Consider the following 15,727-nt stretch of genomic DNA (forward strand, 5'->3'; position numbering starts at 1 on the left):
AACTGGGAAGTTACGTGAGGGTGAAGACAGGCAAGAAGGAGAGATGGGAGTGCGAAGGAGCTAGCGGGGTTGCAGTGGATGACAAGATTTTGGAGAAGGACTAAGACTTAAGGTCACAGCCTGTCTCCTTAGGCTTTGTTCTACTTAGCCTCTTGCACTGTGGTACTGGCTTTCAAAGGCACAGACTATTCCTCTGACTCTATGGAGTTCTCTATCTTGTTGCTCCAACTTCCTCCCCAAACAGCCACATCCCAGTGGGCCAAGAGATGTAAGAATACGTGAAGTGGATCAAGGCCAGGACTCTTCAGGGAAGCAGTAAGGCACTGTACCCAAAACCAATAGTAGTGCTCTCCTTCCACTGGTCATCTCTTCGAGCAGTAGCTGCCTACCTGCCTTGATCCTTCCCTGTATAGGTAAGAGGAAAGGAAATATTTAGACTGGACTACTTTTAATTCCATCTGCTCCTCGAGCCCGCCCTAGGCATTTGGCTAAAAATGTATTTACTTTGGCTGCAAACACCTTTCCTTTTCTTCACTTACTCTTTGTGAGCCTTTTCTGGTTTCTTTCAACTATTCAATTATCAAATTCATGTGGAAGTGATTTATCATGAGGTGGATTTACAAAATGTTTGCTCAACTATTTATTATTTTTGGTCACGATAAAATAACTGAAACATGAATAAAAGATGCATATCCAAACATTGCTGTTGGATGATTTTTGCCTTTTTACTGCTGTAATTTCACTATGGTGAATGCACATATACATTCATATAAATAGAGATATTTTCCATGCGACAATGTTTAAGTAATACATAAGTATAAAAGGTCTGGATCTCTGAATATTTTTCTGAACACTCATAGTGATATGACTCCATGAATCATAGCAAAGTAAAACTTGGCACTTTTATTCACAACAGTATGTGCATTTTTTTAACTATTCACCTTTGTCCAGCTCTAATGAAAAGTATATATCCAATCACTGTCACTGAGCCACAGAGCGCTTTCATGGTAAATGATGATAATCTACAAGAAATAATTAAAACATGACTGTACAAAGCTTTCTTGCCAACAAATTGCTTTCTTCGTTATTACTGAAACTTAAGTACCACATAAGGAAGAGATTTTCAAACTCTTTTTAGGGGATTTAGATGCTTGGTTTTCTTGCACTGTAATGGGAATTGGATAGCACACACCTTGAGCAACTTTGAAAGTTTTGTTTAAAATGTCTGATTTTTTTTTTTATCTTTACTATTTTTGTAATGCAAGTATATTTGTAATATCCTTGAGTCCCAGACTGTTCCTAAATGTACAAGGTCCAGGCTTTCCAATTCATGTCATCCTTATGTAAGCTTAAAAGGTTTTCACGCTCTGCTTTAATTATTTAAAAAAACCCCAAATAATAAAAAACCCCAACCAAACAACGCAAAAACCCACCACAGCCAAACGTGCTGATTTACAGCAGTCGTCATCTCTTCTGCTTGGTAGCAACTTAACTTTTGTACCTGCTGCTTTGTCATTTTACCAGCTCTCCTGTGCACGTGAGGTACAGTAACCTATGTGTGTGCAGGTAGCATGGTGGTCTGGAATTCCTCAGCTTTATTGTGATAAGGAACCTGCCAATTACTTTTCAGAGAAGGGGTTCAAGGCCTCTCGGAAAGAGGATGGGTGAATTCTTTGGGCGCTTACAAATGGCCTGGAAGCAATATTTGGCATGTGTGTGAGACCAACTGGATTTTCTCTCTTCGTACAGTATATACTCGCTCTTCAGCACACCCTTTTTTGTCCCGACTATGCTTTGCTTTTGCTTTTTTCTACCTTGCATCCCTGATTCTGTCTCCTCCTTTAAAATTTTCCTTTTTAAATTTCACTGTGAGTTTTTCAGTTCTCTTTTCAGCTGGGCATTCCACGCCTATGCTCCAGCAGTATCATTTCCCAGCCGCTGCTGCCCTGAGAACTGCTGCATCGTGTAAGAAGGGTTGTCCTTTGCTGTGCACCACACAGATCATTTAAGAGCAGTGTGATGCAGCCCATGTATCTGAAGAGGTCTTTCTCCAAATCATAAACTGAAGACAGGAAATTGAGGACAGTAGAATGCTGTTTTGTGGGGGGAAAAAAGTCACGAAATGGATTTAAGAGGCTGGAAGTGGATATCTTTGCCTTGATTCCTTCCCAGCCCCAAGTATCATAATGACTTGATACATGCAAAGAATTTTGATTATTCTGTGGATGATATGGTAACCCTTTTCCCAGAGAATTGTAAATTGGCGTATATAATCATTGTTTACCTTTCCCTTTTAGATTTTAGGTTAAAAATACAAAGCCTCTGCAAATAATACTTTGAAGTCACTGTATTAAGGGAAGAGCTGTTTGGTGTGCTGATGGAACTGCATTAGTAATCGGTCGTGGTGACAGACAAAGTCTCGTAGCAAGCTGGAGGGTTCGGAGGTTGGAAAGCTGGGAAGCTGCTTTGGTGCAGCTTTGAGAAGCAAAGGTTTTATTCTTGTCTTCTTACTAAAGGCAAACTAAAAGGAAATACTTGAAAGCACTGGCTTCTTAATGGTGTTTCATTTAAATTCTTTAAATTCTCATAGCTTTTCAGCATGGATCAGTGTTACTGTTGCTCTTTTGGTTTTGTGTGTGTGTAGATCAGTATTTTGTTACTGATATTGTTACCAAAATTGGAAATATTCTGCCATTTTTTATTTCCACGTTTTGTACTTGCCTTTAAAATGTGTTCAGTGCTCATCTGCCGTAGATGTTTTGGTGAATTTGGCATTGATGGAGCTTTTGATGAAGCTCTTATTTTCCATGACTCATCTGAAACTTTATGATTGGTTCCTTTGACTCTGTTTCATTCAGTTCATATTTTAAATCAATAAGCCACTTGAGAGAGAAAGAGGCAAGGACACTAGCACTTGGATTTAAGTGCCGTCTTGCCATGATTTCTCCGAGAGCTGTAAATTTTTTTCTCCTCTTTCATTCCTTGACTTCTCTTCCTTACATAGTGGAAAACTGCTTTTTATATTATGAGATTCCTCTCTAGATCTTTACAAATTTTCTCAGAGACTTACAATATTTTGTAGATGTTTCTTAAAATGTTACATTTTATATATCTTTCATTTTCCCTGATATTGATAAGGCAGGAACAGAAACGGGAGTTGATACAATTATAATTGAAATTTTTAAGCCTCTGCTCACTCATGAGTACTTTCTAGCTTTTATATCATTATTCTATCTTTCAGCATCCAAATACAACCGTGAACTGGAAGAACAGATGTGTACGAAAGTACCCTGAATGTTGGCTGGATAGCCTTCCTTACACAGTTTTAATTCTCTCTTCAAGCTGTCACTGTGACTTCTTGTTTTTCTTTAAACATCTTGCATCTGGCTACTGAAGAACAAAGATTTTGCTCTTTTGCAAAACAGCCTTTTTATGATTTTGATATTGATGTCAAATCTGGGTAGTGCAAATTCATTTTTATTGCTTTGTATGGTATATACTTGTTAAGGATTTAGTGCAACTATAAACATCTCCAGGACTCCCCGTAGTAGGGATAAACTGTGAATTATGGACTTGCTAGAATGGGCTATTTCTTTAAGGCAATCTGAACCTCTGTAGCTCTTCATAGAGATTTTATGAAGTAAATCAATGTTTGTTTGCAAATCTAAATGGAGGAATACTGCTTTGGTAATTGCATTGTTATTTGCCTTTTCCTGAGCAAATAATACTAAACAGTTAGATGCTTTAAACTGCATTTTTGAGTTTATAACTTCCTGAAAAACAGATTTAGTTTATGTGGTGTAGTACATTCCTTAGCCTGTGAATATGTAAAAGCAATAATCAATGCTGATTTTAAGGCATTTAACATCTCTTCTTCAAGTTATATTCCCAAAGTTGAAATCCTGTTGCCTCATGGTGTAAAAAGCTGGTACTGATTATGCCTCTTACATCATGGTCTTTCATCAATAGATCTGACAGCTTAAAGTCAGAATCAGTATGCATATTCTACAGACAAGGAAACTGAGGTGTATAAATCTGAAATGATTTATGCTTGATTACCTGGTGGTTTGAGATACACCCCAGCAATTTGATACTGTGATCAGGAATAGATGCGGTGCTTCTGAGCCAGGAAGTCGTGCTGCCTTTTTATTCAAAGGGCTATGTTTCAAAAGCCTGTGATGGCCTGATTTTTATTTCTTCAGATGAATCCAATACCAGAAACTCAGCTGTGAATCTCTCATGCAGCATTATCTTCCTCAAGGAAGGGGGCATTCAGCTTTCTGTGGGTTTTTTGAGCAATTGAGAGTGATGGTGGCTGTTCCCGAAGAGTAGGGCACAGTACTTGCCTTCAAAAAAGGGAGCTAAGAGGAAGCAACTTGTCATAGGCCAATCAACCTAACTTGGATTCTCAAAGGAGTTCTAGAAAACGTTACTAGTAGTCAGTGTATAATTAAGTGATAAATGCATTTGGGCTGCTTGGGGGAGGGAGGGTAATTTCTTCTTGGACTCACTGGCTGGAGTCTACAACAGAAACAGAAAGTATCGGACAGTCGGACTTCAGTACGATTGTTGACACTGGCCTACCTGGCATTCCCCTAAGCAAGGTAGGCACTGACAGACTGCAAGATCAGTGACTCTTAACTTATTGTTGTAACCACTACTCGTTTGAAAAAAATTGCGTTCCTCCACGCAAGTCCGTCAAGGACTGGGACAGGCTGCCCAGGGAAGTGCTTGATTCACCATCCCTGGAGGTATTTAAGACGTGTAGACGTGGTGCTTAGGGACATGGTTTAGTGGTGGGTTTGGCAGTGTTGGGTTAACAGTTCACTTGATGATCTTAAAGGTCTTTTCCAACCGAAACGATTCTATGAGTCCACTTCACTGGCTTCAATTTACCCCTTTCATCTGAAGGCAAATGCCACCTTTTCACCTCCGAGTCAATCTAGTAGATGAACACGACAAATTCCATCCCAAGTCACTTGGGTGTCTTTGCACCAACCTGCACACAGGGCGGAAGAATCCATAGAGGGTCCTGGCTCCGGGCTCCATGACTCACGCTTAACCTATGGAGGGTAGTAGAGCAAGCGTTAGCTGCGTGATCGCACTGAAAGGCTAACTATAAGAGTTTGCTGTCAGAAATGGTAAGGTGTTTTATGTGGTGTTCCCCAAGGATTGATAATAGGTCTTGTGTTATCCTATATCATAATTTATGCATTGGTTCATTAAACAGAGTATGCTTCCTAAATGCTTATGTCTGAGAGGGATTGCAATTAGGGAAACGCAGTATTCCCTATGTATCTTGACTTTAGTTAAGTGTTTGGTGTAGGGAAGAGGAAAAGTAGGGGTTGGTACAAGAACTGCAAGGTAGAGTTTCGCTGGGAATTGGGCGTATCACTAGATTTGTGATTCAGCCCTTAGTTTTTCTGTGCCCCATTTCTCCTATGGAAATTTTCCTAGGGAATTTATAGCAATTTGTTTTTATCTTGTGAAAAAATGGGCAGATAAATACTACAGAATTTAAGTGGCCAGATATTGTGTGGAAAAGTGAGTAAGATAGATAGAAGTAGGGATAAGCTTCAGAAAATTTATTTCATTATGACAGATGATGGATTTTTTTAAAATGAATGTATTTGTTACAATATTACAAAAATGTTTGAATCCCTTGTTCAGGAAAAAGACATGGCATGTTTTTATAGCATTTTCTGTCTCATAAATGGAAAATCCTAGGATGTATCACAGAAATATATTCATAGTATAATGCACTACTATTCTGAGCTTTTGCACTGCATTTCTCAAAAAGAGGAAAATGTGTTATAAAAATCTCACTCTTTTGTTTTGTTTATTCTAGTGTTACAAATCTTAAATACCGAGGAAGATGTGAGCCCGTGATTTCAAGAACTCTTCAGTTTCTAAATGACCTTTCTGTTGGATATCCTTTTATTGTTTATGGCATAACATATTATTTGAAAATAATAAGGTAAAAATTAATATGAGACTTTTGTTGGTTTGTATGCCACATTTTTAAACCAATTAGGATATTTATTCATTTTGGTTTATCTTTTTTCTATGTATAGTTTTTAAAAGGTGTGCTTAGTTCCACCTACTTCTTATCAACAAAAGAGAAATCATATAACTAGTTGTTTGTGGTCGTCTGTCCCCTTCCTAATCTTCTTGAGGTCAGTACCATTGATGAGCTCGGCAATATTGAGAACAGGATTGGTTCTACTTTGAGGATGAGCCAACTAAGAGATGAAGCATGATTTAGATTTTAAACACAAGCCTCATCACATGTTTTATCGTTGTCTGATTCCAAGTTCCTCACTGTGTCAGTGTCATCATTACTACTGATAAAGCTGCCGTGACTCTGCATGTGGATTTTTGTCTGGGTTCAGGTATTTTTGTGAAATTCCTACCCAAATCATAGAAACTAACTTGCTATCTGTTGCAAATCTTTTGTATCTTGTTCTAATATTCACTTACTTATTGTAAGTTGGAGAAGAATGTTTGCTCTTTGAATTTTCAGTCAATCGAGCAAGAAGATTTAAAAAAAGTAGTAGCTGGTTTTGCTGTGACACAATATTTAAAGGTATACAACAGATAATAAACCACCAGGGCTCATGAAAACATTCAATATTGAAATCCTTCACTATTTTAAAACAAAAACAACTTTTCAGTCATTTTCTGGAGGAGAAGGCACCTGGAATATGACAATTGGTATCATTTTATTTCTCCATAGAACTCTAATCGTATAAGAAGAATTTTAATATATTTCCTAGGGTTGAAAGATGAGTGTGTGTTTTCACATTCCATAAGTGAATTTTGTTTAATGAAAATCATACAATGTGTACTTCTACATGTTTACTTGAAATACCATTAAGCAGCTAACTCGATATTTTAAATATGCATCTGTTTATGTTCTCGTGGCCTCACAGAAATAGGACTGGAAAAGATTTGAAAGTGAGACTTTATTGAAGAATTTGACAAAAACAGAAGGGGAGACATTTATTTCATTAATAAGATTTATGAAGGGACTAATGAGCTTTCTCCTTGTTTATATTGTATACTTATTGGCCAGTAGGGTTCAAAACACTTTCAAAATAACCAAGAAATTTATCGTCGTGCACCTAACTTAAAATGCTTGCCTGTTTATTTACGTATGTATATGAGGCTGATTATTTCAGCAGGTATTACTGCTAAAGCCAACAAGCATCTAGCATTTCATATTGTCTTCTGGAGGCTTTCAAAGGCATGTATTCACATGGTTGCTCTCAAAAATGAGGCTCGGTAGAAACTATTGGTGCAAATAATACTTTCCAAAGCTGAAATGTCTGGATAGTTGTAGTTTTCGAATGACTCAAATTATATTTGCAGTAAATGAGCTTCCGCTCATGAAATAGATATAATATTATCAAGACCTAGAAAGGATGAAAAAAGGAGATATTTAATAACCTAAGTTCTCCCGAGGAGAACAACTGTGATGAAATTGTGGGTTTTTTTCTTTGCAGAAACTTGCTAACTGTTGCAAGAGCGGTTTCAGACCCCTATGCATAGTCCGGATGTAAAGCAGCGCTGCCTTCATAAATACACATCTTAAACCTCAGTGTGAAACGTTTAAAGGCTGGTAAAAAGAGAGATTAACTAAAGACATAAATACCAAAAATTTATTCAATTACTTTTTGATGGAAATACTTCAAACAAAAATTCTGAGAACAGTAGCTTTTCTGCTTAGATGGGTGGGGTTGTACAAAGACGGTTTTAATGCTGGTTCACTTCACTGTGATGTTGTATTAGTTAAGTTTAAAATTGTGTTCCCTGGCAAACCATAAAAGATTTCAAAAGTATTAGACACCCACTTTTGTGCTGGAATTTAATATGCAACTTTTTATTGGAAAATAATCGTCCTTGTCTGGCAAAATCCACCATGCAATATTTCTGTTAGTAGGCATAATGCAATAAAGACAGGGAGGGCTATTTATCACTACAAATTTTGAGGATTTCAGGATTCTTTTTATTATTTTAATATATTTCTTTGGTATTAAATCAGAAAAATGATAAATTACACCTGTCGAGGCTGTTTTTCCTTTTTCCCAGAAAATGATGTACAACCCAATTTCACTGGTCATTTTGGCTTTTAAAGATATGTATTTTTTTCCTATAAAAAACTCTACCAATAGTTTTTTTTTTAATAATAATACTGAAGTACTTTTTATTTCAAACATATGAAGTAGTTTATAACTACTTCCTGGCATTGCAAACTTTGGCCTTTTCACATTATATTAGGGGTTTTTTAAAAGGCATTAAGTATATATTGCTTTGAAAGAAATAGTGTATTGTTAAGATGCTGGATCCAGTGGATCAATTTTCAGTATTTGATATAGATTAAATTGTGGCTAGCCTGAAAGGTTAAAATAATAATTTATTTAATTTTAGTACTTCCCTGTACGTCAGTCAGCTTCTACACAGTCTTAGAAATTGGTATTTTTCTTTTTTTATGTGTATAATAGTCTTTTTCTAAAGAATAATCTAGAATTAAAAGCAAACTGTAATTCCAGCAACTGTACTATATAACGGGAAAAAAAAGAAGAACATAAGACAGTATTAACAACAAAGGCAACAAATGATTGGAGCTGGTGTCGTGGTTTACATTACTTTCACAATTATTCCAGGTTTGCATATTTCGAAATATATTAGCCCAATTTGATTTCAAAGCTCAGTTATTTGAATTATAAATCATTATGTCCCTCCTAGCTGATCAGTCGTGAAATATCTTTGAATTCATTTACATAATGGAATATGTTAGTCATTCCTTTATGTCTTTGAAGCCATAGTGCTCCCTCATGCATGTTTAGTTCTTTCTAATAATTAACTTTTCCACTGTATTTTTTTGTAGCAAAATAACTACAGTTTCATTGTCATTTTGTACAATAACTGGGGGTAAAATATTTACAGTCTCTCAAAAATTCTTTATCCATGTCTTTGTTAGCCTTATGTTATGAAAGGCTCTCCCTTGTAACAGGGAGGGGGGAACCACAACTACGTAGCTTTGCAATATAAACCCAGGTAATGCTATGTTAAATATCGTAGATTGACAGAGGAACGTCATCCTAAAACTAGATTAGGAGATTTTCCAATAGCAGCTATAAAACTTGTTCTTACACTTTCAACTGTTTAAAAAGAATTTAGTCCATTTAAAAGGGAAATTGTTTATTCCCATGAAAGTAATCAAACTCTTCAATCAATTATGTGCAGGAATGGCAGTGTTCAGTAAACTGAGTCCTGTTTTTATAATAGTCATTGTAGAATGTACAAACCCTAAGTCATGTCATTCCTGAAAAAGCGTATTCGTATACGTGGGTATCACAAAGCCTTTTACATCCCCATTTCACAGATGCTGAACTGAGATGGTGGAATTTGACTGACTTGCTAAGAGTCATACAGCAGTTTTATCTCAAATGAAGGAGAAGCAGGAGTCAGAAAGTCCAGGCCGTTGCTTTGGCCACTGTCTCGCTCCTTGTTTGCAAACATCCCTCGTGGCAGCGGCTACCTCTGTACAAAAGCTCACAAAGATGTCAGCATGGCTCTTCTTGGAATACACAGTATTATCTCCTTTGCCCAGCCGCAAATGTTTGAATCATCTGAGACAGGGAATTAGCGTGTCCTCATGCTATTAAAGATGTTCATAACTCACACAGCTAGGAAAGGATTCAAGTCGTGAAACAAGTCTTAACCATCTGAACTTTAAGGGCTTCTATAATGTAGTTTTTGCAAACTCAGCTTTTGATTTCATGTGATTTCTCGTGCTTTTATTTATTACACTTCATCAAGTATAACTGCTTAGTAAGTGATGCTAGAATATGCGATCTGTAGAATATATACAGTCCAGGAAATATATTGCTTCTGCGTCATTTAGTGTGCATCTCCCTGGGAGCCTTTGCAGGTGCAGACTCGAGCTTATCCTGCTGGGCCAGGAGCTTCAGCCCCGGAGTCGCGTAGCTTTGCTAGCGCAATGCGTAGAGCTGAGCAGAGCAGACGACCTTCCCCATGGCCCTGCATCGAGCGTGGTGCCTGCGGCCGAGGCTGTACTACTGTAGCGACATGCCGTCCAGACTGGCGCTGGCTTGAATTTAGCCAGTTAGTGGAGTGGGGGGAGATTCATGCTTAGAGTTAGTCAGTTAGATTGGCTTTGTATTTTATAAAGTTGAAGAAACCGGGGTTCTTGTGGAAGTATCCCTAGATAGATCCAAACTTCCCAGCTGTACCACCTTGTTAGGGACTCTGAGACTTTGTATGTTCTTAAGAAATTTCCATTCAGTTCTTGTACATCTGAAAATACTTTGGTTAAGTGTAAGATGTGTTTTTATCTGTTGTAACTGAAACAAATTACATGTGATTTTTGACAGGTCTGGAAGATCACCTCTGTGATTTTGAGGCCATTACTTCAGAGCTGCTTAGGGCTGCTGCCAGTCCCGTTGCCAAGTGCCAGTCATCTTCAACGCAGGCAGTGGCAAAACCACTTTTTTTTTTTTTACATGCTGATACCATGGGTCTATCTGGGGAAAACCCAGCACCATTTATTACCAGAAACTCTCCGTTTAATTATAAAAGTCATTTAGTTCATTCGTCTCTTTTGTGACTAGAATATATGCCATGAAAAGTAATTGCTTTAATTAATAATAGATTATAGTCTTTAATGTTCTAAAGAGTATCTCCATGACACGTATTTCTAGATGAAATTCAGATATTTTTTAACGTACATTTGTTTATGTTTCAGTTAGGATTTTTTCCTTACCAAAAATTCCTGGAGGTTTGTACAACCTGATAACATAATCATAATGCTGCGAGGCTGATTTTTCCTTAACACCTGCTACTTATAGTCTCCTAAAAAAGCTTGTGAAAATAGAAGCTGTGAAATTCATGCTTCAGAATCACACAGTGAGTTTCCTTATGTGTTAAAAACCATTGTGCGTAGTAAATTTTGTAGAACACTTAACTTTTCATACGCTTATGTTTCAACAGAGTAAGCACTTCCCTTTCTTGGGTGTCAGCGATAATTACAGCCTCAGTGACCTTAGGTGCCGGACAGTGTTCTACACTGCTCTCACTCGTCTTCTCATGGTAGATTTAGGTAAGGTCCTCCTCCATGTCCCTGAGGTCATGTCTTGTGTAATAGTATGAACTTTTAAGGTTATTAAATCAATCAAACAGCAGTTTAATTGTACAGTAAATATGTTATAGTTGGTATTTAAATCACTGCCCATCAGCTTTTGAGATGTATGGCATTAAGCAATAACTCTGTATTTGTTTGTTGCCTTCTACTGGAGAAATAAACAAAAGTTATTTTTTGCACAGAAGAATTCCTTGTATTAAATATGAGGATTTACAACATTAAGAGCTTAAGTACTTTGAGTTTCCAGATGACATACTGATAATGCCAGAACCTTCCAGCTTCTAGTAGAAGGGGTTTTTTTTATTTCACTTCCTCATGCAAGTTCCCAATATACAAGACTGTCCAAATTTTAATAAAAACATGGACAAGAGTTTTGTAGTTCAGCCAGAAATACTTAAAACATGCACTTGGGGTTACCTTTCGAGTTGTCCTTTGGAAATTAGGGAGGTTAGATGTGTGTAAAAGCCAGTGCATGCTTTAATAGCTGGATGTGATCCAGGACTCGGCCACTTTGAATCCGGGCACTGTCCTTGGGACCGCTGATGAGCGCCTTCAGAAAATAAGACGGCAAGTTTTCTGTGTGCTCATTTCCAACCCTCGTACAAAGACTTAACTAGACCACATGTGCGAAGAAAAGATTGACACAGACAGTCATAAGCCAGCTGTAGTTGTTACTCCCCTTGCTGATAATCAGTGCCTGAACAGTGCTGAAAACAGTTAACTTTGGGCAAGACCAAACCACATTTATCAGCTTTTCCTTAATGGCAACTGTGAGCTGGACCTGCATTTACTTGCAGTTAAACTGCATTCAGTACTGGCTCAGTGTCCTATAGCATAAGCAATAGGTACATTTTCTAATATAAAATGGGTTACACATGCAGTTTCAGTAACTTTTCCTACAGGGGCGGGGGGAAGATTTGGTAAAAACAAAATCACAAGTGTTAAAAATTACATCTCAAAGTAGAGTTGTGTATCTTTGTTGGACAAAATGCAGGCATTTATGACTGGTTACTAGCTGATAGAGGTCGTCATGATTCTGCTGGATTAACAGCTGTACAAGATCTGAAATGATTAGGAATATCTGGAAGATGCATACATCAGTCTTTTGGCTGTTGTCCTTTGTGTTCCTACTGGAATAAATTTGTTTGGGGTTGAACTGATAGAAAAGCACATCTAGAGACACAAACAGGTACAAGTTGTGGTTTAGGATCCAAATGTAATAAGTATGATGTACACAAACTGTCCTTTCTATGTGTTTGTGCCAGCATTAAATGGCAATATTCTTATCTTGTGAATCAAAAGATATTTTCAAACTGTGCAAACTGGCATGTTTAGACAAAAAAGCATTGTACCCGTTGTCTTCTCTGAGTTTTTTCCAAATTAAATGAAGAGCTTTATATAAAATTCTTTATATGAATGATAAAAACTTTAAGTGGAAACTAAAATCAAGATGAATTTTTATTGGTGAGGGTTGTTTTAAGTAATCGTTTGATGTAGAAATATTTTTGGAGATGAATACAGTAAATTCAGAATATTTACATTTTAAACAATGTGGTGTTGGAGTGACTGGCAAAATTTAATTGCAGGAAAGAACACTTAATATATTAATTGGTATTTGCTTCCAAATGCACTGGTTTCTGTTGAATTACTTTAACTTCATATGAATATAATTAGACTTTGAATTCCTTATGTGCCCCAGGTTGGGTTTTTAAGAATTTTATTGGCATTTAGAATTGCACCATTTTGTCTGAGATTCTTAGTCCAAGATTTCTAAAGGAAACTGAATATTTGTGTGAAGTATATAGGAACCAAAACTGAATAGAACACCACCAGTAAAAGTTATGTTTAAATAAAAGTTTTTACTGCGATTAATATATTTTAGTCACTTCTGCACTACCAATAGGAGTAGATCTAAGCTGTAGAAAATACCTTCAGGAGCTATTCAGCATGGTTTGTCGGTGTCCTACACTTCCAGGTAGGGGCAGCGATGCTCAGTGCCAAACCTCTCCCTCTCCGAGTGAAGCAGGTTTCCAACACTATTGCTGTAAGCCACACGCAGACCTACTATAAGTTACAAGTGAGGCATCTCTTTTCTTTCAAAGGATGTAATAAGGACGTGATGTGTAGTTTGAATTATAGAAAATGAACAATTTACCATGCTAGCGTTGTTTAGGACAGTTTTTTCCTTTCCTTATTAATACTGTACTGTTCCTAGGATGTGAGTGTGGCTTGCACAGGAATGCAAAAGAAATGTATAGGTAATAATTTGTGTTGCTTTTCTAAAAGTTACAAATTATTTAATTAATAGGGCAATGCTACGTAGGATTCTAATCGTATATTCTTTCTTGACTGCCTACACTGAAATTAAAACTGAAACAGCACATAAGATTTTCCCTCACCCCAGTTCCAGAACTAGCCGGTTTGTCGTTGAAGTGTCGGTCCCGATCAATGCTGGACGTTCTCGTAGTTCTTTGGTCTTATCAACTTTTTTAACAAAGTATGCTTGAGATTCTACCTTCAGGAAGGGTTCGTCTTGAATTTGGATGTGTGCATAGCATCTTCATGGGTTGTCTTCTAATGATATGCAACACCCTGGACGAGGAGGAGTATTACTTTTAGTATGTTGTGGTACTTAGGTTTCTCCCAAGAATTCTATGGTGGCAGTTGGGCCGTGAACTCTATAAATGGCAGTAGAGCTGTATCCAAGTGACTTCTGTTGGTCTGTGTGCTGGCATGGGACACCACCAGCGTGGGACTCTTTCTAAATGAGTGGTCTTTATTAATTTTTTTTTTTTTTTTGCTCTGAGGAAAATCTGATAAGCAATTGAAAGGAGAAAAGCATCTGGCTATGCAATGCATATAGAAATAATTTAGCTCCTAGGAGAGGAAGAGGAAGTTGATGCTGGTCAAACACAGAAACTAATACTGTATTGGAACTGCCTGAGGAGCTGGAGTTGGCAAAGGAAGGAGATAGAAACAAAAAGCTGGATGAATAGTCTGGGGTTACTGTGAGTAATCAGAAGCGGACACAAGGGTCCAGAAATGACAAATAAAAAGACTGACTCTGGTTGAGAGGAGCGGAGAGAAGATGGCAGAGGAGACAGGCAAAGATGGACAGGATTGGATTTTCCCAAAGTCCACCAGCTCCTCTTGCTGCCGGCAGTGGTTTGAAATGCAGCACGCAGCATCTCACCCGCTTCGGTTCTGCAGCAGGTGTGGGTAACAGACTGGGTCAGGGACTTGGCTAGTTTAACAAAGTTCTTGAGCATGGATTGCGATTTGAAGGCTCTGTAACTGTGGCTGACCAGTACAACAGCAGTAAGTTATTGACAGCATTTCCTCTGCTTTTAAAAAAAATCTGGAAAACTGGGCACGAATACCGTGTATTAGAGGGAGGCAGTTCAGGTCACAAAGCCAGGTATTCAGGACTGAGGAAATACCGTAACTGGGATTGTCTCTGCAACTTTCCTTTCCTCTCCATTGTAAATATTTACATTGTTATGAGGCAGTTTTAATTGCAGGATCACAGTTATTTCTCTCCGAGGATATTTGCCTCTTTCAGTTCAGTTGTGTCATCCTAGCTTAATAAGAAGCTACTGTCTATTTTGATTTTTATTTTTTTCTGTGTTGACCTCTGGATTTATGTGTTAGTCCACGCTTTGCTTTCTGTTGTGACTATTTTATTCTTCCTGGCCTTTTTTTCTTCTTGGCCTTTTCTGTCATGCTTACTAGTGTACTGGAGCAAGTGTTTTGGTCTCTGCAGTATCCCTAGAGAGAAGAGGCTGGAATTAGGCCCATTTTACAGATGGATATATGAAGTGTAGAAACTGTAAAGCTTACGCTAACTTTGCACAACCAGTTTGACACACAAAAGACTCCTCCTAACTTCAGTTGCAACTTAGTTTGCCAGACTTTGCCGATGAAGAGGGAAGAGAGCAAAGCCCTATAGCAAAGAGCTCTTTAAAGAACATAAATTAAATTCCTACTCTGAATTGCTCTCCAGGGGAATCTGCATGCGAGAGGCAAGCTACCCTCGTTAAGGGCCTACAGATAAGTAGCGTGAGCACCAATCCTCATGCAAATTGCCATTTCTAAAAAGTTAATATTTATTTGTTCGGCATCGTGACAAAACAAAACCAATCCAGATTTCCAGGTTCTTTCAACTGTCTAACCAAGACAATCTCTTCTTTTTCCCTACCCACAACATCTTGTTTCTTTTACTCTAAATTTACACCTTCTGAAACAAATGAGGCAATTGCGTCACACGAATAACCCCACATTTCCACAGCACCTTCATTCCCTATAGTAAATAGGTAGGAGGTAGAAAAAAATAGCATGCGGTCATAGAAGACTGTGATTTAAACATCATACCACAAAGTACACGTGTGAAAGGGTCTAATTTATTGTTGCAGTTTTATATTTAACATTTTCTAACTGTTGAGTCTTGCCTTTCTTAGGTGGATATTCTTCCAGGGTACTGAACAAATGCTGTCAGATTAACAGAGAAAACAGAAATATGAAAAAGAGAAAGCTGTGAAATGCAGAGACATGCCAGTCTCA

General features: G+C 37.6%; 1 protein-coding gene across 5 annotated transcripts in view; it reads left to right on the forward strand.

Moving 5' to 3' along the window:
- RANBP17 (RAN binding protein 17) overlaps positions 1 to 15,727 on the forward strand; it is a 159,435-nt gene that overhangs the window by 84,979 nt on the left and 58,729 nt on the right. For all 5 annotated transcript variants that reach the window (XM_054842044.1, XM_054842046.1, XM_054842047.1 and 2 more), the window contains 3 exons: positions 5,849 to 5,929; positions 10,869 to 10,932; positions 11,017 to 11,125. In XM_054842044.1, the coding sequence (XP_054698019.1) occupies positions 5,849 to 5,929; positions 10,869 to 10,932; positions 11,017 to 11,125 (254 nt within the window). The remainder of the gene's footprint in view (positions 1 to 5,848; positions 5,930 to 10,868; positions 10,933 to 11,016; positions 11,126 to 15,727) is intronic.

This window comes from Grus americana, chromosome 14 (assembly GCF_028858705.1).
Source record: "Grus americana isolate bGruAme1 chromosome 14, bGruAme1.mat, whole genome shotgun sequence".
Lineage (NCBI taxonomy): Eukaryota > Metazoa > Chordata > Aves > Gruiformes > Gruidae > Grus > Grus americana.